The 15,724-nt window shown below is 36.7% G+C and overlaps 1 protein-coding gene across 2 annotated transcripts in view; it reads right to left on the bottom strand.

Moving 5' to 3' along the window:
- The window catches only part of CCDC173 (coiled-coil domain containing 173), a 35,177-nt gene that overhangs the window by 17,068 nt on the left and 2,385 nt on the right, over positions 1-15,724 (bottom strand). The window contains exons 2-4 of one of the 2 annotated variants that reach the window (XM_032408430.1): positions 11,054-11,280; positions 7,813-7,986; positions 7,519-7,712 (exon numbers count right to left, since the gene is read on the bottom strand). In XM_032408430.1, the coding sequence (XP_032264321.1) occupies positions 7,519-7,712; positions 7,813-7,986; positions 11,054-11,280 (595 nt within the window). The remainder of the gene's footprint in view (positions 1-7,518; positions 7,713-7,812; positions 7,987-11,053; positions 11,281-15,724) is intronic. The other variant, XM_032408439.1, reaches the window with a different exon arrangement.

Genomic DNA, 15,724 nt, shown 5'->3' with positions numbered 1-15,724 from the left:
AGCACTACGGGTCTAGCCTCTTAGGAAATGGGCTAGCCACCTTGGCTGTCATTCTTCGTCTAGCCAACATTCAGTAGCTATTGATGCCTTCTGTGTGGTAAGCCATGCAGGGCTTACTTGTGAGTTCTTCAGAGATCCTTGAGCACCCTCCTTACTGCAGGGCTGTGATCTGGGAGATCTAGCTCCAGCTCTACCTCTTCAACCCACCTTCCCAGCTCCATCACCATCACTACCATGAGCTTCCACCATCAGTACTTTAATGCAAACTCTGAGTGCCCTCATTGGCAATCAAGCCTCTGTGTACTGGCAAGGCAGCTCAGCCTGAGATGCCTACTTGCCCGTGCATCCTTGTCGGCCAGTCCAGTGTGCAGGCTGCTCCCCTGCCATTCTCTATCTGCTGTCTCTAATTTTTTTCCTTCCTGAACAGGTAGACACAGGGTAGATCAACAACACACTTACATTAAAAAAAGACTGAGGAATAAGCCTTTCTTTCATATGCACCCAATCCAAAAGAATTTTTTCTTGGAGTCTCATCGCTCAGCTGCAGAGGGGGAAATCCCCTTCCCCAGTGCCATGGAGGAGCACACAGGTGAGCCAGTAAGTGCATGTGGTATCAGGAAGCCAGTGCACGACAGGAGATCCCCAGCTGATACATCTGTACAGAGTAAGCAGCTTCAGAGCTGCAGTCACTTTCTTTGGGAGGAGCTAAGAAAAAAGTCACCGTCGGCTACAGCTAAACCAGGTTTTGTTTTGTTTTTAAAGATTTTATTTATTTATTTATTTATTTGTAGGTCTCATTTTATTTTTTAAAGATTTTATTTATTTGACAGAGAGACAGCGAGAGAGGAAACACAAGCAGGGGGAGTGGGAGAGGGAGAAGCAGGCTTCCCGCTGAGCAGGGAGCCCGATGTGGGGCTCGATCCCAGGACCCTGGGATCATGACCTGAGCCGAAGGCAGATGCTTAATGACTGAGCCACCCAGGCGCCGCTACAGCTAAACCAGGTTTATGATTGCCCTAAAAATACTAGATTTTCAAAAAAATTTTACTGTATATTTAGTTTGTTAGAATTTTAGAAGAAGATTCTTTGAACTGGTGAGAAACCCACCTGATGAAGAATGGGAGAACAAAATTCCAGCCAGTGGGAAAAACCTATGAGAAGGCCCTGAGGCAAGCAAAGGTTTGACAGGTGCTTAAGGCCTGGGAGATCGGTATGATAGAAGTAGAATAAGTGAAGGGAAGGAGTGGTAGGAAAGGAGGTTGACAAGATGAGGCCAGACCACACAAGGCTTTGCGGGAGATGGTCATTTCCATTTTCTTTTAAATGAACGGAATGCCACTGAAAAGTTTTAGGTGGGAGAATAATATGATCAATTTTTATTTTAATAAAATCTCTCTGGATGATGAAAGGAAAAGGACTTAGGAAGAGAGAACAGGAGGCCAGTTAAGGGGTTGATGCAATAATCCATGGGACATGAAGGTGGCCTGGACTAAGATGACAGCAGTAATTTTAAGATTCATTTTGGAAAAAAAATCCAACATCAATTGCTGATAAGATTTGTTGTGGAAAATAAAGGAACATGAAGAATTGAGGTGTATTCCTAGGTTTCTGATTTGAACAACTGAGTGGATAAGGATGCCACTAGAAAGTCCACTGTGAGGGTGGAGAATCAAAATTTTATTTCATATTACACATTTTAGACTTTTTATATCTATGAGACTTCCAAATGGAGATGTCTTAAAGGCAGTTGGATGTGTGAAGCTGGGACTCAAAGGAGTGGTCTGAACTAGAGTTAAAAATGTGGAAGTTATTAGATTTAAGATGGTTTTTTAATCGTTAGAATGGATGAAGATCACTTAAGCCCTCATCTCTCTCTCTCTGCTTTTTCTCTAGATGATCTTATCCAGGGAGAAGTGATGCAAACTATCCTATGATGATTTTTCCTTGTGAGAAGCTGATGAGATTAACAGTAACTAAGTGAGCTCTTCTTAAGCAAGGTCTATTGGCCCCTTTCCGGAGAAATGCTTACCTATCAATAGAAGGAAATAGAATTATATGCAGTATAATAATCTACAGATACTGTTAAATTTCTTTTCAATAATTATGTTTAAGATTCTTAAGATTCTCAAAATCCCTCCATTTGGGGATTTTTGGTGTCACTAGAGGCCTTCATTTGCCCCATCCTCATTATGCCCACTGGGCTGTGAGCCACAGGCAGATTCTTATACTGCTGAAAGCCCAACAATGGAATAGACTGCCCAGGTCTGCAGCCTAGAGATTGTTTTAAAAATGTGTGAAATCTCACTTTCAGGCACAGGGCCAGCAGCTGTACAGTGTGTTTTAGTTATCCATTGCTGAGTAATTACCCCTGAATTTAATGGATTAAAATAATAAACATTTATTATTTCACACCATTTCTGAGACTCAGGAATCTGAGAGTAGCTTAGCTGGGTGGTTCTCCAGAGGTTGCGGTCAAGATGTTAGGTGGAGTAGTAGACATCTGAAGGCTTGACTGAGGCTGGAGAACCCATTTTTACGTATCTCTTGGTAGGAAGCCTCAGCTCCTTGCCACATGCACCTCTACATAGAGCTGCCTGAGTGTCCTTACGCCATGGCATCCTCGGGAATGAGTGATCCAAGATAGCAAGAAGGAAGCCACAATGCCTTTTATATCTTCATCTCTCTCGGGATGTTACACATCATAACTTCTACTCATTCTGTTCCCTGGAAATGAGTTACTCCGTATAGCCAGCACTCAAGGGAGGGACGAATTAGATTCCACCCTCTGGAGGGAGGAGTATCAAAGAATGTGTGGACATATTTTAAATCACCACCAGGTAATACCTGAATAGCACTTGGTAATACAATTACCAGGGCATGCAAAAGAGTGTTGCCTCTTGGTATCCTCTCATTTCCATTTCTTTGTGATTAAAAGAATTAAAATATGGTCTTTTCTCAAAGTGGAAAGTCATTCCAAATTTTGGCACACCTTAGATACATGGCACATCATGACTTGGCCCTTGCCTCTCCCCAGTCTCTTTAACGCTGCTCTCTTAGGCCTCTTACTATAGTCATCTTGACTACTTGTAGTTACCCAAATCCACCATACTCTAACTTACTTCTGGGCCTTCACCCCTGCTATTTCCTCTGCTTAAAATACTTCTACATCCCGACTATTTGCATGACTTATTCCTGTTCAGTTTTCATACTTTGGCTAGAACTGATCTTTTCTAAAAGTTAGCCCCTTCTCTAGACAAGATCAGATGTCCATTTTATATGCTTCCATACATTCTGTATATGTATTTGCCAAAATATCTACTATTATACCCTAATTATTTGTTCCATATTTATAACCTCCTCCCCAGATTGTGAACTTCTTAAATAAAAAAAACAATTGTATTCATTTTCACATTTTCAGTTACTAGAATAGTGGCTGGCAAATGGAAATTGTCCAATAAATGTTTATAACAATGAATGGATGATTGGATAAATGAATTTGCTAATGAATGAATAAATAGCCTATCTTAAAAATTTTCCCCTCAATAGACCCTTATTTTAAATTTTTTTCTTTTTAATTTTAAATAGGGCTCCACACCCAACACGGGGCTCAAACTCACAACCCTGAGATCAAGAGTTGTGTGCTCTACCAACGGAGCTAGCCAGGTGCCCCTGAATAGACTCTTACTATTCAAGAAAGTGGGGGGAAACTCTCCTCCTCTCTTTTCTACCACATGGTCCTCTGTATCTATTCAGGTTAATACCAGTGTTAGTATTCCAGTTCTATTGTTGACTTAAAGAGGCTTTTTGTGGGCTCATCACCATTCCTACAGTATATTAAGTGACACACATTCTGAATTGTATAAAACTGACACATGAATCAACATCCAACAGAATACTACTTGGTGATAGTTCTGTAAATTCATATGCCTAAAAAAATTTATAATAATAGATTTGCATTTTCCTTTGTTGTCTTCAATTACAGAATTGAATGTTTCCTAATAAATTTAAGATGTAGGACTTCTGGAAATTTGCAAATTGGCAATCCAAGCCCACATGTCAAATATCCTTCCCTTCCTGAGTCCCGACAATGCAACCAACAGAATGGAAGAAATTTTATATCACTACTAGAAATGAAATAAAGCAAAGTCTTAACTTATACTTGAATTTTCAAGAAATTTCAGCAAAAAAAGGGCACTTGAGAGTACAATCAGGTTAAGTAATACTTGGCCATCATTCACAAAGACAGAGCCCACCATGAAAAGGAAAGGAATTTAAGCTGACCTCAGAGCCCGATCAACATCTCCTAGACTACACTGAAGATAAGCCAAAGAAACAACTCAAACAAACCTTAGACCTGCTGGAACCTCTAAGCAGCACATGGAAAGACCACAAGGAAAGGGGTTCCTGTGGCCTGATCACAATCTACATGCAAAGGTTATAGGTAGGTAGATGGCCTGTGAAGGTGTTAGCACTTGCCAGGCAATTTCCTGGAGATCAGTCTGCTACCTGTAACTATCTCAGAGCCACAACAGCCAACAGAAGAGAGATTTCTCAAACGTGGCACACTGCCAATGGCTCTGTCCCTAACTTGCATAAATCTTGGGTCTCTACACTGACAAAGAAAAAAAATTACAATAAATCCAGAGGTTTCCCTTCTCTTTTTACTAAGGATTACAAGAAATGAAGACTACACAATATGGCAACACATGTGTCCTGAGAATTGATACCTATGTCACTCAGACATTTGTGACTATGAGAAGTAAATATATATATACAAAACTCAAAACCATAATAACAAAAAGAGACATATTTAAGCACATAAAAATTAGTATCTTCTAAATACTAAAACCATTCAGGGATGACTGGCTGGCTCAGTTGGTAGAGCATGTGACTTTCAATCTCAGGGTTGTATGTTCGAGCCCCATGTTGGGTACAGAGATTACTTAAAAATAAAATCTTTTTTTTTTTTAAGATTTTATTTATTTATTTGACAGAGACATAGCGAGAGAGGGAACACAAGTAGGGGGAGTGGGAGAGGGAGAAGCAGGCTTCCCGCCGAGCAGGGAGCCCGATGCAGGGCTCGATCCCAGGACCCTGGGATCACAACTCGAGCCGAAGGCAGACTGAGCCACCCAGGCGCCCCTTAAAAATAAAATCTTTAAAAAGAAAATACTAACACCATTCAGAAAAGATGACAAAAATATATGTCTAATAAAGATTATAATATCCAACATATATAAAAACTGCTTATTAATCAGTTTTTAATCAATCACAAACATACGTATCAATACAAAACAACCTACACAGGAGAACAATGGAGTAACCAATTTATGATAAACACCAAAACAGATGAATATTTAAACATGAAAAAATAACCTGCCTCACTAGAAATTAGGAGAAACGTAAATTAAAAGATACTATTTTTTGGTCCTTTAAATTCTAAAAAAAGTACTGCCCAGAACTGATTATAACATAAAGAAAAGGGTATCAGATATAATTGATGATTACATACTTAAAGCCTTCTCAGAGGGCAATTTTGCAGTATCTCTTCACATGTAAAATCCAAGCTCAGTTCAAGAAATCTACCCTACATAACTACATCTTTGCACAAAAGTTACAAAATATATATGGTCAGGGATGTTCACTACAGCATTGTTAGAAATGGAGGAGGGAAAAATCCAAACCTCCCTCAATAATAACATAGTTAAATAAATAATGGTATATCCTTAGTGTACAATATGATTATTGTAAAAGATGTGACAGATCCATATATTCTGGCAAAAAAGATATTCAAGGTATATTGTTGAGTGAACAAATGAATGTATTTTTACAGAAAAATACACTGTAAAACATTCATTGTTAAAAATATATACACAGTTAAATATGCCCTGTATACAGATATTAGTAATAGTAATAAAACATTCTGAAGGGGTAGTCACAAAACTATTAATAATGGCTATTTGTGAAGAGGGAAATGGGACTTAAAGAGACATTGAAAAGGGTGGATATGAAGATGGGCTTTTCAATTTTATTCCAAATTTTGCTGTATTGAATTTTAACAAGTATATATTCATTTATTAGTTGCAAAATTAAAAAAAATAACTTTGAAAAGTAGACAAATATATGCCCAAATGTTAACAGTACCTACTTTGGAACACAGAGTTTCTTGTGATTTTAATTTTCATTTTGTTTTATTGTATTTTGTAATTCTATAATGATTATATATTAATGATATGTTTAAGTACAAAAATAATTTTTTTCTTTAAAAGTATAATATTGTTTAAAATGTTTTGATACATTTACACAATCTATGCACATTTAAACTACAATGTAAAGAAACTGGTAAGTCTCACATTGGAAAAACAAGGTGGCCGGTAGATGAGGAAGAGACTTTTTACTGAATCCCCTTTGTGCCTTTTCCTATTTGCATGTATCAGCTATTTAGAAAAGTAAGTAAAATTATACACAAATATAATCCCCTCTCCTGATATATATAGTAGCTACTTCTTAACAAAAGTTCAGGTTTGGTTTCTATTTACTGATATAGCAAAAGCTCATGATACACTGGTAAGTAAAAAAATATACAGTGACACTATTGATCCAATTTCATTTTATAAAATATGAGTATATATGCTTAGAAAAAAAAGTCTGTATCAGTGGCTCAATGATTGCCAGGGCCTGAGGGTGAAGAATATAACTTAGTGCAAAGGGGCATGAGGGAAATTTTGGGATGATGGAAGGATTCTATATCTTGATTTAGGGGTAGTTATATAGCTATATGCTTTTTAAAAGGTGAATTTTATTAGTAAATGTAAATTATAGCTCAATGACTCTGACCCCATCCACCACCACCAAAAAATGTCCATATGGCTATATACCAATATGTCAAAACAATAACAGATTATTGTGGTAGATTAGATTATTGCTCAAAAAGATTCACTCTCTCACTTCCCACTCCCATGGGAGTCCGTTTCTCTGTTCCACGGTTGTTAGACTTGGTCATATGATTTGCTTTAGACTTATGGTAGATCAAGTGCACTTCCTTGACTTTTGCCTTTGAGTTTAGCCACATTCTTGTAAGCTTGGGCTCATTCTCTTGCATCTCTGTCAATACCATGAGAAAAGTTTCCCCAAGTGGCTGCTGTCCCTTCATCCTGGATCTTAAAAATGAATACACATGGAGCAGATCAGAGCCCTCCCCACAGCAACCAGCAAACCCACCCAGTTCCGTGGTGTGAAGAAGAGCTGTACAGCCAGGCCCAACCACCCACGGAGGCATGAGAAATAAATGTTTACTGTTGAATGACACTAGATTGTGTGGTAGTTTGTTATGCAGCATTATTGTGACAATAGTAATTAATATATTATCTCTGGGTAAGAGAGTAATAGAGACTTTTAACCATTCTTCGTATTTTTCCTACTTACTAGGTATTTCAGCATGTATTACTTTTATAATCTGAAAAAAAAGTTTTTGTGAGAAAAATAAGATACAATAAAAGGTAATTTATATATACATACTGTTTTAAATGATCATTGGCAAGAGCCGTTCTATCTCTGCGTCGTTTTTCTGCTCTTTCTTGTTCTTCTTTAAAAGCTTTTTCAATGCTGAGTTTCAATTGTTCTTCCCATTTTTTATCTGATTTTATTTTTTTCTTTTGGGATTCAATCTGTGCATCACGTTCTTTCATAACTCTACTAAGAAGAAGTCCTGACTACAAAAAAAAAAAAAATTGTGGCATTTTAAGAAAATAAAGTCTATTATGTATAGATACGTTAAATATACAGAAAAATATAAGAAAACCCAAGTAGTACATGAAAGTGTTTCACTCTTTCTGTCTGGTAAAATTGATATTGCTTTGCAAATTCAATAGCCTTTTTTCTTTCTCCTTGTTTGTGTATTTCTTCCTCTATATCAAGAATTTGTCTTTCTGCCTCTATTTCTTCATCACGCTTCTTTTTGGCTTTGAGTTTCTGTTCTTTCATCCCCTAAAAAAAAGAAAAAAATCAGTCTTCTGTTTTCGCTTTTCAACTTAATTTCACAAAATTTAACATTACATATGAAATAATTTGAGCTTTCATTATGAGTTTTTATTGTAGTTGTATATATCATTAATAAATAAAATATGATGTTACACTTATAAGCTAATAATTTAATTGAATTTTTGGGTAGGTAACATGTTTACATGGTTCAAAACTCCAAAATATTGTAAAGGTATACAGAGAAGCTCTCCCTCTAATCCTAACTTCCATCAGCAATCTCAAAGATAACCACTATTATCAGTTTCTTATATTTGCTTCCAAAGTTCCTTTCCATATTTATATAAATATATATATTACTATTTTTATTCCTTTAAAAAAATCAACATTAGCATGTTTATATGCTCTTCTACACCTATGAGGAATCTATCCAATGTATCATGTCAGATGAAGTCTCTCTTCTCCTCTACGGGTCATACTTTCTATGTCTTAAGAAAACCTTACTTTACCCTAAAATCCTGAAGATATTCTATATTTTAAATTTTTACTGTCTTAGTTTTCACATCTGAGTCTTTCATCCAGCTGAAATTCATTTTTGTATATTCTATACCATAAGGATATAATTTCATCTTTCCATATGCCAATTACCTCAGTATTAGTTATAGAATACCCAATCCTTTCCCTTCTGACTTGACTGACATTTGTCATATGTCAAGTTCCCATATATAACATGTGAGTGTTTCTAGGCTCTCTCTTCTGATTATTTTGTCAATCTCTGTGCCTATAAAACAGTTTTTATGACTACATTTCTACCACATTTACTATATTTCTTCTTATATTTTAACATCCATGGAGATATAAAGTATTATGTACAGTGTGCTACTTCTGTGTGTATATATAGTATATTCCACTCCCCCATCCCTTTATGGACAAGGTACTTCCCTAAAATCAAGTTTTTTAGAGTATAATTTACATACCCCTTTTAGTGTAGTTTTACAAATGCACAGTCGTCACTCATAGAACAGTTCCATCCCCCCCAAAAATACCCTCATGCCCTGTTATACCAACCACTCCCCCCATCTGCAGGCCCTGGCAACCACTGATCCGTTTTCTTTCCCTGTAGTTTTGCATTTTTCAGAATGCAATATATATAATATATGATATATGTAATATATGATATATGTAATATTTGTAATATATGATATGTCACGATATTTTTCCCTCTTCTAGAAAAAAGAATAAATTATGAACACTGTTCCTAAAGCAAGGTACTACAAGTTTCTGTGTCCCTTCCCACAGCTGGGAGAAAATATTTTTGAATCAAATATCTAATAAAGGGATCTGTATTCAGAATATATTTTTAAAATTCCCTAAACCCAATAACAAGAAATAAGAAAACAAACCCCATTTATTTTTTAAAGATTTAATGATTTAGTTTAGAGAGAGAGAGAGAGAGGATCTCAAGCAGATGCTGCGCTGAGCATGGAGCCCAACTCGGGACTTGATCCCAGGACCCTGAGATAATGACCTGAGGCGAAACCAAGAGTCAAACGCTCAACTAACTGAGCCACCTAGGTGCATACCAAAACAAACCCCATTTAAACATGGGCAAAAGATTTGAATAAACACTTCACCAAAGAAGACAGACAATAGAAAATAAGGGGCACCTGGGTGGCTCAGTCGGTTGGGCGTCTGCCTTTGGCTCAGGTCATAATCCCTGTGTCCTGGGATCAAGCCCTGCATTGGGCTCTGTGCTTGGCGGGGAGCCTGCTTCTCCCTCTCCCTCTGCCTGCCTGCCTGCCTGTCTGCCTACTTGTGATCGCTCTCTCTATCAAGTAAATAAATAAAATCTTAAAAAAAAAGAAAAGAAGTTCATAAAAAGATGTTCAGCATCATTGTAATTAGAGAAATTCAAATTAAAACTATAATTCAAATTAAAACTACTTCATACCTATCAGAATGTCTATAATTAAAAAGACTGACCATAGCAAGTTTGGTAAGAATGTGGAGAAAATAGAACACTTATACACTTCTTATTGGAAAGTAAAATTACAACTACTTTTAAAAACAGTTCGGAAGTTTCTTACAAAGTTAAATATGCAACCATAATATTATCCAGCCATTCTACCCAGATATTTACCCAGGAGAAGTGAAAGCATATGTCTACAAATAGACTTATACATGAATATTCATATGCAGCTTTATTTATAATAGCCGAAAACTGGAAACAGCTCATATATCAACATTTGGTTGATGCTAAGATCATCAACAATTGAACAGATAAAGTGTGGTACGTCCATACAATAGAATACTACTCAGCAATAAAAATGAATGAACAATTGATATACACAACAACATGAAAGAATTTCAAAATAATTGTGTTGAATGAAATTTATAATAGAAAGCAGATGAGGGCAGGAGCACCTGGGTGGCTTAGTCAGTTAAGTGATGGACTCTAGATTTCAGCTCAAGTCATGATCTCAGGGTTGTGAGATGGAGCCCCGCATTCAGCTCCGTGTTCAGCAGGGAGTCTGCTTGAGATTCTCCCTCTGCCCCACCCCCTGCTTGTGTGTGCACAGGTGCACACTCTCTCTCTCTCAAATAAATACATAAATCTTAAAGAAAAAAAAAAAAGAAAGAAAGGAGATCAAGACTGCCTGGCTGGCTCAGTTGATGGAGCATGTAACTTTTGATCTCGGGGTTGTGTGTTCAAGGCCCACATTGGGTGTACAGATTACTTAAAAATAAAATCTTGGAAAAAAAAGAAAGCAGATCAGTTGCCTGAAGAAGGGTGGGAGGAATGAGAGGGAGTAAACTGAGTATGAGGAAACTTTGGGTGATAAGTATGTTCATTATCTTAATTATAATGGTTTCAGGGGTGTGTAAATATGTCAAAACATCAAATTGTACACTTTAAATATATCTATTGTATGTCACTTCTCCTAAATAAAGCTATTGAAAATGTGTTTCAAAGTATTTTTTATGATTTTACATGTAAAAAATACTTTATAAAAGAGTACTAAGAAAGAAGAGTCAGTCTTCAGTGCATGTGTACTCCTGGGTGATTAATACTTACTGCATACGTATTAGTCCAATGCTTTACCACTTCTTGGGACCGGAAATGCATTTCTTTCTTTGCCTTTCTTTCTGCATGAAGACATGCCGCTTCTCTTGTCAAACTGTCAAGGCTATCTTGAATCCTTTTCCACTCATTGTGTGGAATTATGGTAACCTGCCGGAGATCTACCTTGCTAGGTAGAAGAGGTGGATAGAGAGCTTGATCTTCTTCAGAGTTCTTTATTTCTAATAAATTTTTAAAAATGAATATTAAAGACTTTCAAAAGTTTAAATATTTTTCCTCAGACATTTCTATATTGTCATGATGTCTGGAAATTGTTTTAAAGAATAATTTTATTCTTGTTATTTTAAGAACACTGAGACTAAGTGCAAAGTATATAAGAACTTGACATCAAAAGACAGATTTGAGTCTTTCCTTGGTCATTTCCTTACTCTGTAAACTTAGGCAAGTCATTTAACTTTTTGGAGACTCAGTATCAACATCTTTAAAGTTGAGATCAATAATACCTTCTGGTTATTAAAACATCATTATTAAACATTGTTGTTTTAAACAAATGTTGTTATTAAAACTTTTTTTTCAGGGGCTCCTGGGTGGCTCAGTCGGTTAAGCGTCTGCCTTTGGCTCAGGTCATGAGCCCAGGGTCCTGGGATCGAGCCCTGCATCAGCCTCCCTGCTCGACCAGGAGCCTGCTTCTCCCTCTCCCTCTGCCCCCCCCCCCCCCCCCCCCCCGCCCCGCTTGTGATCTCTCTCTCTCTGTGTCAAATAAAAAATCTTTTTTAAAAAAACCCCATTTTTTCTTTTTTTTTTTTTTTTTAAAAAAAACCCCATTTTTTCAAAATTGACCAAGTAGCAGTCTATAAATGGATAATTTGGGGGATGTTCATCTTTAGAAGTTGTAGACATCATCATTGATTCTATTCAACCCCTTCCTAATTGAGTAGCAACAATGTAATTTGGAGAACTAACTACAGTCTCAGGGTGGGCCTCATTAGTTTAAGAATACTTGCATCTCCTTTGCCAATAATTATTTCTGTAATAAGAAAACAAAAGGAAAAGAGATTTATTTGAGACTTTTAGAAAAGTTCTTTCTTGTTCTTCTGGGAGAGACATTTGAGAGTGACTCTTAAACTAGATATGAACAAGGAAGCATGAAGAACAGATAGGCAACCATCCTATGGCCACAAAAGGCAGTAGCCTTACAATGAAGCTATTACTGTGAACCACAAAGGAAAAACAAAGGAGGAACGTGGGGCAATGAGGATCTCATTATGATGCCAAATCAATCAGACCTGAAGCCTGGAGTTCCTGTTTCAGGAGCAAATAAATTTCCTTATTTTTAAATATGATTGAGCTGGGTATTCTATACATGAATTAAAAAGCATCCTAAATGAACATACCACATATGAACTATGTAAATCTAGACAAAATTATTTAACTCTCTAATTCCTTAATTGCAAAATGGAGATATTAATAGGACCTATTTTATGTGGTTGGTGTGAGAATTAAATTAAGTTATATATGTAAAAAATTTAGAATAGGGTGTGGCACACAATATGTTCTCAATATATATTAGCTATTATTATGTTTACTATTTTTATTATAAGAGGAATGAAACAGACATACAGAGAAAAGCAGGAGCAAGAAATCACATGACTTCAGAAAGAGATAAAGATACTGAGAGAAAAGCTGCCAGGATCAATTAGAGTCTCCTTGGGGTTTGAATTAAGGTTGATGGGATTGAGAAATTGGTTGCTAAAGTAAAGTGTGAGTTTAGAACCATAGGTACCATCTTGCCTATCACATACCAAGTATCCGCCTACACAATAAAGCTACTACACAAAGCTGGGAAGTAGAATAGTGTCCTGGATCAAATTATATCTAAATTCCCAGCTATGTGAGCCCAAATAGTCCCCTTTTGTTTTAACTATTATGAGTTCGATTAGTCACTTGTAACCAAAGAGTCCTGACAAATACTTCCTTGTAACAAATTTCCTTTGTTTTGCCTAAACTGTCTCAACTTGATTTGTGCTACTTGCAATTAAAGGCTAACTAAACAAAGGCTACTAGGTTAAACCATCTACGTTTTGATTAACATATTGTTAAGCATATTGATATCTTTTTCTTGTGACAACTTTTAAGATCTACTCCCTTAGCAAGTTTCAATTATGCAATATAGTATTATTAACTATAGTCACCATGCTGTACATTACATCCCCAGGACTTATTTTATAACTGCAAATTTGTACCTTTTAACCTCCTTCACCATTTCTCCCACTGCCCACCTCCTGCCTCTGGCAACCACCAATCTGCTCTCTGTTATCTATGAGCTTGGTTTTTGGGGGGGGGGGTTTGTGGAGTTTTTTGTTTGTTTTTTATGTTTCTCATATATAAGTGACATCATACAGTATTTGTCTTTCTCTGTCTGATTTATTGCCCTCAAAGTCCATGTTACTGCAAATGGCAAGATTTTATTCTTTTCTGTGTCTAAATAATATTTTTGTACATATAAACCATATTTTCTTTACCTATTCACCCATCAATAGACACTTAGGTTGTTTCCATATCCTGACTTGTATAAATAATACTGCAATGCACATGGAGGTGCAGATATCTCTCTGAATTAGTGTCCTCATTTTCTTTGGGTAAGTACCAAGAAGTGGAACTCCTGGATCATATGGTAATTCTATTTGTAATTTTTTAAAAGATTTTATTTATTTATCTGAGAGAGACACAGCGAGAGAGGGAACACAAGCAGGGGGAGTGTGAGAGGGAGAAGCAGGCTTCCCGCTGAGCAGGGAGCCCGATGCAGGGCTCGATCCCAGGACCCTGGGATCATGACCTGAGCCGAAGGCAGATGCTTAACAACTGAACCACCCAGGCGCCCCATTTGTAATTTTTTGAGGAACCTCCATACTGTTTTCAATAACGGCTGCACCAATTTACATTTCCAACAAGAGAGCACAAGGCTTCCCTTTTCTCCACATCCTCACCAACATTTGTTATTTCTTATCTTTTTGATAATAGCCATTCTAACAGCCACCATCTTTTTATTATGTTATGTTAGTCACCATACAGTCACCATTTACTGTGGTTTTGATTTGCATGGTTTCTTCTTTGACCCATTTTTTAAAATCTAAAAGCATTTAATTTCTTCATATTTGTGAATTCCCCAAATTTCTATTATTGATTTCTAATGTCATTCCACTGTGTCTGGATAATATATTTTGTATGATTTCTATCCTTTTAAATGTATAAAGGCTTGTTTTATGGCCTATCATATGGTCTATCCTGAAAAAAGTTCCATGTGCATTTGAGAGGAATATATATTCTGCTCTTGTTTTTGTCTTTTGACAGTTTGATCAAGCTATGTCTGGTGCTGGATCTGTTTGAGTTTATTCTATTTAGAGGATCAATGAGCTCTTTAATATGTAGAGTAATGTTTTTCATCAAATTTGTGAAGTTTACAGTCATTATTTCTTCAAATACTTTCTTCTACCCCTTTCTCTCCTCTTCTCCTTCTAAGACTCAAACTGCATGCATGTTGGTATACTTGTTGGTGTCCTACATTTCTCTGAGGATCTGCTCATTTTTATTCATTCTTTTTTTCTTCCTACCCCTTAGACTGGACACTCTTAATCAACATATGTTCAAATTCATGGAATTTTTCTTCTGCAAGCTCAAATCTGCTATTGAGACCCTTTAGTGAGTTTTTCATTTAAACTATTGTGCTTTTCAACTCCAAAATTTCTATTTAGTTTCTGTTTATAATTTCTGTATCTTTATTGGTATGGTCTATTTTGTGAGACAGCATTCTTAATATTTTCCTGTAGTTCCTTTGACATTTAGTTCTTTGAACATACTTACAATAGCTATAAATTTACACAAGAAAATTGTTTAGGAAGTCTAACATCTGGCTTCCTCAGGAACAGTTCCTATTAAAACTTTTGTCCTGTTTGGGACATACTTTCTTATTTCTTTGCATGCCTTGTCATTTTAAGTAATATGTGGCAAGTCTAGATGTTAGATTCCCCCCACACCCAGGGTTTTTTTTTTGTTTGTTTTTTGTTTTTGTTGTTTGTTTAGTGATTTTCCTGAACTAAGCCTGTAAAGTCTGTATTCTTTGTTGTATGTGGCTATTGGAATCTCAGCTTGGTTAGTTTAGTTGTCAGCTAATAACTGGATAGAGTTTCCTTAAATTTAATTTTCTTAAATAAGTTTCCCAGACTTTGCCAAGAAACTCTCTGTGAATGGTGGAGCATGACTTCGACTCTCAGGCAGATAGTTTACAACTCTGTCTTAGCCTTTACTTTTTTTCTCACAGAGAGCCTCAAATTCAGCCAGAGGTGAAAGCTTCATTCTCAGGTATTTCCTGGGCATGTGCATAGCACTATGCATGCATTTGTCCTTCTGGATTCCCAGGAATAAGTAGGGAGCTTCTGCCCCTTATGGACATCTCATTTCCCAGGTATTCTTAAGTTTTTTGGTTAGTTTGTTGTTTATACCCAACAGTTATCACTATGTCAGATAGCTGTGATGTTAAAGTTTTTGGGGTGCCTGGGTGGCTCAGTTGGTTAATCGGCTGCCTTCGGCCCAGGTCATGGTCCCAGGGTCCTGGGATAGAGCCCTGCATGGGCTCCTTGCTTAGCAGGAACCTGCTTCTCCCTCTCT

The sequence above is a fragment of the Phoca vitulina genome, unplaced genomic scaffold (genome assembly GCF_004348235.1).
Source record: "Phoca vitulina isolate PV1807 unplaced genomic scaffold, GSC_HSeal_1.0 scaffold1, whole genome shotgun sequence".
In the NCBI taxonomy this organism is placed as follows: domain Eukaryota; kingdom Metazoa; phylum Chordata; class Mammalia; order Carnivora; family Phocidae; genus Phoca; species Phoca vitulina.
This window is presented reverse-complemented; position numbering and strand designations above follow the sequence as displayed.